At 36.5% G+C, this 9,805-nt stretch overlaps 1 protein-coding gene across 3 annotated transcripts in view; it reads right to left on the bottom strand.

Annotated features, from left to right (window-relative positions):
• ELP4 (elongator acetyltransferase complex subunit 4) overlaps nucleotides 1–9,805 on the bottom strand; it is a 255,060-nt gene that overhangs the window by 221,819 nt on the left and 23,436 nt on the right. For all 3 annotated transcript variants that reach the window (XM_037745229.1, XM_017547124.2, XM_017547126.2), the window contains exon 3: nucleotides 2,887–3,008. In XM_037745229.1, the coding sequence (XP_037601157.1) occupies nucleotides 2,887–3,008 (122 nt within the window). The remainder of the gene's footprint in view (nucleotides 1–2,886; nucleotides 3,009–9,805) is intronic.

Below are 9,805 nucleotides of genomic sequence, written 5' to 3'. Positions count from 1 at the left end.
GGCACATAAGAGCTTACATAAGTATTTGTTAAGTCAATTGAATAAACTAATAGCAACATTTCCCATTGCGGTGTCTGTTAACTAAAGTGTGTGTTTCAAAACAGAAACACCATTCAATTCAGCAATCCCATTACTGGGTATGTACCCAAAGGAATATGAATGATTCCATCATGAAGACACTCACACGTGTATGTTCATTGCAGTACTATTCACAATAGCAAAGACGTAGAATCAACCTAAATGTCCATTGATAGTAGACGTGTAAAGGAAATGTGGTACCTATACACAATGGAATACTATGTAGCCATAAAAATGAGATCATATCCTTAGCAGGAACAAGGGTGGAGCTGAAGGCCATTATCCGTAGCAAACTAATGCAGAAATAGAAAACCAAGTACCTCATGTTCTCATTTATAAATGGGAGCTAAATGATGAAAAATAGAGATACATAGAGGAGAACAACACATACTGAGGCCTATGTGAGGGTGGAGAAAGAAAGGAGAGAGAGGAGCAGGAAAAATAACAACTACTAGGTTTCATACTGGGTGATGAAATAATCTGTACTACAGATACACATGACACAAGTTTACCTGTGTAACAAATCTGCACATGTACCCTTGAACTCAAAATGAAAGTTAAATAAAAAAAGAATCGGTTATCATGATAGTATAAAAGAGTGAGTCTGATGCGGTCTGGAGACTGGAAGAAATATTTTCAAAGGAAATGATATTTAATCTGAGACCTAAAGGATAGATGGGAACTAGTCAGGCAAAGAACGAGACAGTGAGCGGAGAAAATGAGAACTGAAAATGTGTGTGTGGTAGCAGAGGAGAGGAATAGCATTCTAGGCATCAGCAACAGCACATAGAGCCGAATACCTCGTAGAGAAGTGCCAAATACCACAGCCTTGGGAAAAAGTCTTATCCCTGTAACACACACTTTAGTTAACAGACACCGCAATGGGAAATGTTGCTATTAGTTTATTCAATTGACTTAACAAATACTTATGTAAGCTCTTATGTGCCAGGGACTATATCAGATGCTGGGGATAGAATGAAGGTACACAGAGTCCCTTGGCTTCGTGGAGTTTACAGTGGGGAATTTTTTTAAATAAATGATTTAAGTACATGGGGTTTTACTATGAAGAATCGCAGAGTGCCACAGAAGCATATAGCAGGTAAGCCTAATTTAATTCTGGGGTCCAAAAATTATCCTAGAAACGATAAGGAGAGCACTCGAAGGAAAATTAATCGCTCTTAAGGTGAGTGAGGAGAGATGAACAAAACGTTTGCGAAGGTGTTGACGTAAAAGAAAATGTAGCAGTTGGTCAGGTGCGGTGACTCACAGCTGTAATCCCAGCACTTTGGGAGGCTGAGGTGGGCACATCACCTGAGGTCAGGAGTTCGACACCAGCCTGACCAACATAGAGAAACCCCCTCTCTACTAAAAATACAAAATTAGCTGGGTGTGGTGGCACATGCCTGTAATCCCAGCTACTAGGGAGGCTGAGGGAGGAGAATCCCTTGAACCTGGGAGGCGGAGTTTGTGGTGAGCTGAGATTGCGTCATTGCACCCTAGCTTGGTCAACAAGAGTGAAACTCCATCTCAAAAAAGGAAAGAAAGGAAACTCCTCAGTCCCAGGAAAACCTGAATGGTTGCTCACTCTAAATTGCATTTAAATAGAATTTTATAGAATGCAAACTAATCTGTTAATGACAAATTATGTCAGGTATTACCTAGGGATAGAAGATGGGGAGGGACCTGGGGAGTGAAGAATTATGCAGGGGCAAAAGGAAACTTTGGAGTGTGGTAGAAGTTTTAATTCTCTTGATTGTGATGATGGCAACAAGGATGTGTGCAAACGTCAAAAGGCATAATAATGTATGCTTTAAACATGCACAGTTTATTGTATGTTAATTAACCTCAGAATGCTGTGAAAAAAAAATGTACTGACTTGGCTGAGAAAAGAAAGAAAGAAAGGAAGGAAGGAAGGAAGGAAGGAAGGAAGGAGGGAAGAAAGGAAGGAAGGAGGGAAGGAAGGAGGGAAGAAAGGAAGGAAAGAAGGAAGGAAGGAAGGAGGGAAGGAAGGAAGGAAGGAAGGAAGGAAGGAAGGAAGGAAGGAAAATGTAGCAGCTGAGCATTCAAAAAAAAATGCAGTATATCTAAAACAAAGAGAACCAAATAGAGAGAGCAAAAGAGTGAGAGAGAGAGAGAGCAGAGAGAAGCTGGAGAGACAAGGCTTGATAACCTGCATTAAGAATTGTATTTCCGCCTGACGCGGAGGCTCACGCCTGTAATCCCAGCATTTTGGGAGGCCAAGGCGAGTGGATCATGAGGTCAAGAGATCGAGACCATCCTGGTCAACATGGGGAAACCCCGTCTCTACTAAAAATACAAAAAATTAGCTGGGCATGGTGGTGCGTGCCTGTAATCCCAGCTACTCAGGAGGCTGAGGCAGGAGAATTGCCTGAACCCAGGAGGCGGAGGTTGCGGTGAGCCGAGATCGCGCCATTGCACTCCAGCCTGGGTAACAAGAGCGAAACTCCGTCTCAAAAAAAAAAAAAATTAAAGAATATTTTCCCCTTTCTCCAATAATAAGTGTAAACTATAACTTTTTGCTATTAAGCATGACTTTTTCATAGTTTAGTATTTCCCCACCTCTCATATGAACCTTAAAAAAATTGTTCAAGAACACTAGTTTAAAATGTAACTCTAAGTTCAAATAAAGTTGATACTTTTTACTGAGATTTAAAAAAAAACGTATGGTCCCATTAATGCATTTAAATATAGTTTGTATACACACAAACGTATACCTTGTTTACACATATAAACAATATTTTTTCATGAAACATTCAAAATGCAATATTAAGTTCACATATTCTATACCTGTAAAATGTTGGCAGGGTCCTCGTTAGCAGATGCAACCAGCAAAGTATGCCCATTGACAATTCCTTCTGCCAGGAAATACTTGAAGAGCAAAGATGAGTAAATATTATACTTATCTTCCTCTGTAAAAAAGAAAAAGTTAGTTAGAAACATACAGCAAGATAAGAATCAAATGGCTATCAAACAGCAAGCACGCTCATATGTTTTTATAATTTTTTACTTAAAACAAGTATATGAGGTGGAACAATAATTATGTATTCCTGAGGCACAGAAAGGCTGAGACTTATAAAGAGTGTCAGTGAGAAATAGGTACTTTTAATAGACTTTCTGGTTCCAAACGTCCTTTTCCAACTACAACATCACTTTGATATCCACAAAATTACCCCCTGCACATGCATACACACTTCAGGTATAGGGAACTTCACTAGTAAATTTAAACATTTTAAGGAAGAAATAATACCAACACTTAAACGCCTTAAAAAGGAAAAGGAAACAATTCCTGCTTTATAGGCCCATTATTACTTTAATATCCAAACCAAAGAGTTTTACAAAACTACATACCATTATCAAATTTTAGTAAGTCATTACACCAATTCTACATGTACTGTTTCAGAAAGGAGGAAAGAATGAAACACTTCTAAACTCATTTTATGAGGCCAGTATTACCCAGAACCAAAACTAGACCAATATACCACAGAAACAGAAAGCTACAGATTAATATGCTTCATGCAAATATATGAAAATAATCCTTTGAATATCATAAAACCAAATCCAGTTTAAGTATATTTATATTAGATAATTATAATTTTGTTTTAAATGCTGTAAAACCAAATCCAGTAATATTACATCTTCAACTTTACATATGAGATCTACAAAAAACCTATAGACAACATCCTTAATGGTAAGATAGAATGCTTTTCCCTTGAGATTGGGAAAAATGGAGGCGGATCCACTTTCATCATTGCTAATCAATATTGTACAGAAGGCCTTAGCTGTGTAATATTACTGGTTTTGGTTTTATGGCATTCAAAATCAAATTATATTTATTATATATGATATATTATATACATATATATTATATAATAATATAATTATTATATTGTAGTTATATAATTATATAATAATGCAATACAATAGAGTAATTATAATTATATTAGGGCAATTATAATTACATTGTCATTATAATATATAGAATTATAATTATCCTATGGTTATATTACATTAATATATTTTATACAGTAATACATATATCATATTACTGGATTTGGATTTATAGTAAAGAATATACTATACTAACAGTATACTAATTATACTCTACTATACTAAATATTAATTGTACTTCTACATAATAGTAACAAATAACGGGAATGGAAATTTTAGAAATCCTACTTGCAATTAAACATTTTGGATAAATGTTACAAAATATGTGCATGAAGTAGTTCTACACTGAAAAGTACAAAACATTCTGAGAGTAAAGAAGACCTAAATAAATGAAGAGCTATATCATGTTCATGGGATAGAAGACTCAAATCTTCAAATTGATCTGTAGATTTAATGCAATCCCAATAGAAATCCCAGTAAGCTTTTTGGAGAAATTGACTAATTCTAAAATTTACAAACAAATTCAAAGGTCATAGAATACAGTTGATATTGTTTGGGTCTGTGTCCCTGACTAAATCTCATGTCAAATTGTAGCTGGAGGTGGGGCCTGGTGGGAAGTGATTGGTTCATGAGGGTGGATTTTCCCTTTGGAAAATCTGTAATTTGACATGACTAAATCTCATGTCAAATTGTAGTTGGAGGTGGGGCCTGGTGAGAAGTGATTGATTCATGCAGGTGGATTTCCCCTTTGGTCCTATTCCCATAATAGTGGGTCATCATGATATCCGGTTGTTTAAAAGTATATGCCACCTCTCCACTCTTTCTCTTCCTCCTGCTCCTGCCATGTGAGACACACCTGCTTCCCCTTTGCCTTTGGCCATGATTGTAAGTTTCCTGAGGCCTCCCTAGCCATACTTCCTGTACAGCCTGCAGAACCATGGGCTAATTAAAACTCTTTTCTTTACAAATTACCCAGTCTCAGGTATTTCTCTAGAGGAGTGCGAGAAGGAACTAATATAACAGTCAAATAAATTTGAACAAAGAACACAGTTGGAAGACTTAACATTGTATTTCAAGACTTACTATAAAATTACAGCAATCAAGGTAACATGGAATTAGCAAAAGAACAGAAATATAGATCAGTGGAAAAGAAAAGAGTCCAGAAATAAATCAATAAAATCGGCTTTTGACAAAGGTGGGGAAATAATTGTTTTTGTAACAAATGGTCCTACAATAACTGAATTTCCATATTTAAACAACAAAAAGCAATAAAAACTTAAATCTCGCCTCATAGTACACTCAATAGAAAAACATAAAAACTTCCATCTTACCTCTTGTACTAGGTACTAAATATTAGCTTGAAATGGATCACGCACTTAACAAGCCAAAACAATTAAAACTATTAGAAGAAAATGTAGGGAAATTCTTTGCAACCTTGGAGTAGGCAAACGTTTCTTAGGACATTAAAGCATGAACAGGAGAAAAAGATGGATAAATTAAACTTCATCAAAATTAAAAAAATTTGACTTTGAAAAGAGAGCAAATAGGAAGATATAAAAAGGGAAACCACAGATAGACAATATTTGCAATACATATACTTGGTAGAGGACTGGTATCCAGTACATATTTTAGCAGCTTTTACACTGCAATAAGAACACAAACTGTACAACATAAAAATGAGCAAAAGATGTGAACACATCCTTTACAAAAGATGATATATGAGTGGCCAAAAAATATTAAAAGATGTTCAACTGACAATCATGTGGAGCAAATAAAATGCTCCAACATTGCTAATGGCAATGCAAAACACTGTAACTACATTAGAAAAGTTTGGCAGGCCAGCTGTGGTGGCTCACACCTGTAATTCCAGGACTTTGGGAAGCTGAGGCGGGTGGATTGCTTGAGGTCAGGAGCTCGAGACCAGCCTGGCCAACACAGTGAAACCTCATCTCTACTAAAAACAAAAAAATTACCTGGGCATGGTGATGCATGCCTATAACCCCAGCTACTCGGGTGGCTGAGGAAGGAGAATCACTTGAACTGGGAAGTGGAGGTTGTAGTGAGCTGAGATCACATCACTGCACTCCAGCCTGGGTGACAGAGCAAGACTCCGTCTCAAACAAAATAGAACAAAACAAAAACAGTTTGGCAGTTTCCAAAAGAGTTAAAAATACACTTATTACAGGATCCAGAAATTCTACTCTTGGGTACTCACCCATGAGAGTTGAAAATATAGGTCTGTATAGATTTATACAGAAGGTTTATGGCAGCTTTTTTTTTTAATAGCCAAAAGTGAAAATAAGTTAAATGTCCATCAACTGGTTGCTGAATGGAGAAAACAAATGATATATTCATAAATGGATTATTACTCAGCAATAAAAAGAAATAAACTACTAATTTACAGTAGTTTCTTGGTATCCTCAGGGGATTAGATACCAAGGATATCCAGGATTGGATATCTAGGATACCCTATGAACACCAAAATCCAAGGATGCTTAGTACCTTACATTTTGCCCTCTGTATCCAAGGATGTGGTACATGCTAAAACAGAGGGCTGACTGCACATGCAACAACATAGATAAATTTCAGAAGACATTATGCTAAGTGAAAAAAGCCAGATATAAAAAAGTACATATGGAAAAACTGCAGTTACATGATATCCTATAGAAAGCAAAATTAATCTCTAGTAACAGAAAGATTAGGTGTTGGGGTCAGGAAACTCAGCACCAGGAAACACTTTATGGTGACAGAAGTGTTTTATATCTTGATTATGGTGGTGGCTGCATGAGTATACACAGTTCTAAAAAGTCACTAAAATAAGAAAATGGGCTTGGCACACTCACTCACTTCTGCAATCCTCGTGCTTTGTGAGGCCAAGGTGGGAGGATTGCTTTGAGGCCAGGGGTTTGAGACAAACCTGAGCAACACAGCGATACCTCATCTCTATAAAAAATAATAAAAAATTAGCTGGGTGTGGTGGTGTGCACTGGTAGTCCTAGACAGTTGGGAGGCAGAGTTGGAAGCATTCCTTGAACCCAAGAGCTCAAGGATGCAGTGAGCCATGACTGTGCCACTGTACTCCACACTGGGGAAGAGAATGAGAATCTGGCTCAAAAATAATTTGATAAAATAAAGAAATAGGTGCATTTTATTATATATAAATTAAAATTCAATAAGCTTATTTAAACAATTCCATAAAGTACAACCAAAATATTAGGTGGTGAGTTGTTTAGATACCTTCTTAGCACACTATCTTAGAAGAAATCCATGATTAAAAGTATACTCAATTTACACCAAATTTAATTTTACATATTAAAACACATAGCTAGTTATTCAACATTATTCATCACAAGTTAAAGTTTAATATCTACAAATCTACAACTCAAAAAATGTACTTAATGATTTAGGGACATTTTATGAGAATTTTAGTGGGTTACAGAAAAGGAAAATGTTTTCAATGCTTCTGCACTACTTACAGCTGACAGATGGAAAAGCTAGCAGAGACAACTATGGGAGAGATGATCAGTACTGACTACTGATTAATACAGCTGTAACACTGGAAAAATGCTTACTTAGTATAACTAAGAATTTGCCACCATTCAACTTTAGAACAAACTAGAAAGTCCATGTCTAAAAGAGGATTGATTTTACCTGAATTAATTACTATTAAGTCAGTCTAGAGAAGCAACCATTTAAACCAAGGTCATTATAAATCAGTAATATAAAAAAAATAGTAAAATTTTTAATTTCTAAGATTAATATTTTTACAAAACAGAAAATTTAAATTTTAAAAAATTAACCCACAATCCTCAAATAATCATTACTGAAAGTCTATTCTATTTCCTTTCAGTACTTTTTCTATGTTTTCAGTGATGACTGGATTTGGTATCCTACTTTTTTCACTTAATCTAACATGCTTTATAGTCTTGTAACTATCATGTTTAAGGCTGAATAATATTCTGGTAAATTTATGAACGATACTTAACTATACCCCCTACCAAGGCCTTTACATGCTGCTTTTACGGTTTTGTTAGTACTAAATCAGAAGAATAAGGATGCTTCAGGTCCAACATGCCCAAAATGAAACTCAGTATTTCATTATTTTCTTCTGCCAAATGTGGCCCTCTTTCAGTTTTCGGAAAGCCAGGATTTAGTCCCAATACCTCCACTTTCTCTCTCTCATTCTTGCTCTCTCTCTCCCACCCCCACCACACACCCCCAATCCACCTCTCTCCTCATCCTTATAACCCTTTGAAATGTATTATCAAAGTATTTCTGGAATTAATTACTTCCCTCCATGCTAATGTCACTCCACTAGTCATACTACTAACAACTCTTGCCTAAACGACTGTAACTGTCTCTTATTTCTTTGCAGCCACCCTAACACTCCTCCTTTAACTTAGTAGTAACATTTTCAAAATATAAACTTGATTATCTCATTTTTCTACTTAAAACTCTTCAGTGGTTTCTCATTGCTCTTGAGAAAAAGAACTAAATCCTCTAAGCTGGTCTACAGGCTCTACATGGTTGTGGCCGAACAGCAGAGTTTAACTTGCATAAAGAAAAATATTTCTGTTAACAGTGATATAATAGTGCCACTTTTCTCTCTTTAAAATGTAAATAAGAAATGCTTATACACTGTTTGTGGGAATAAATTAGTATTTTGTGATTAGTACAAAATAAATTTGTTTTTTGAAATTAGTATAAAATAAATTTGTACTAATTTATTCTGTTCTCTATACAAAAAACACTATGGAGATTTTTCAACAAACTAAAAATAGAACTGCCATTCAATCCAGCAATCCCACTACTGGGTATACAATGAAAGGGAAAGAAATAATTATATCAAAAAGATACCTGCACTCATATGTTTATCATAGCACTATTCATAATACCAAGATATGGCAGCAACCCAAGTGTCCATCAACAGCTGATTGGATAAGAAAATATAGTATAAATAGCACAGAATACTGCTATAGTAAATAGCTAGTCAGGCAGGAGCAGGGCAGGAGAGGGCTCCCCCCACCCAACAAGAATGTCAGGCGACCATCAGGTGGTGGTCCAGCAGTTGTCACACTGCCTCTCTAAAATGATAACTGGTCGCACTTGATGCTAGGGAGACAGCAGCAGTTTCTCAATAGATAAAACACTTGAAATTGGTAACTAGCAGCTTCCAAAAAGATCTCAGGAACTGGGCCAGTGAGCTCAATGACAGAGTATGACTTTCACATGGTAGCCCACCATAAAAGGGAAGAAGGACTCAGTGAGCACGACTACAACTCCAGTAAACACACTGCACATGCTCACCTCCAAATTACCAGCAGACCACCGCACATGCAAGCCGCTCACACCAAGGGAAGAATCAAGGGAAATGAGGTACAAAATGCCAAAAGTATGTCAGCAATTTAAAACCCAAGGTCAAAAGGTCAAACTCTGCACTTGACCTCCAAGATGGCTGCTTGAGTCTCTTCCAAGTGAACTTTCCTTTCTTTCCTGCTTTAAAGTATTTTGGTAAACTTCTACTGCTGCTCTGAAACTGGCCTCGGTCTCTTTTTCAGCCTTAGGTGCCTCAGTTATATTTTTTCTCTGAAGAGCCAAGAATTCTGGTTGCTGCAGACCCGAATGGATTTGCCACCAGAAACCCAGATATATGTCACCCAAACAATACTACTCAGCCATAAAAAAGAATGAAATCTATGTCTTTTGCAGCAACATGGATGGAACTGGAGACCATTCTCCTAAATAGCTCAGAAACAGAAAACCAAATACGACGTTTTTATTTATAAATGACAGCTAAACGAAGACTACATGGACATAC

Source organism: Cebus imitator, unplaced genomic scaffold, assembly GCF_001604975.1.
Source record: "Cebus imitator isolate Cc_AM_T3 unplaced genomic scaffold, Cebus_imitator-1.0 Scaffold195, whole genome shotgun sequence".
NCBI lineage: Eukaryota > Metazoa > Chordata > Mammalia > Primates > Cebidae > Cebus > Cebus imitator.
This window is presented reverse-complemented; position numbering and strand designations above follow the sequence as displayed.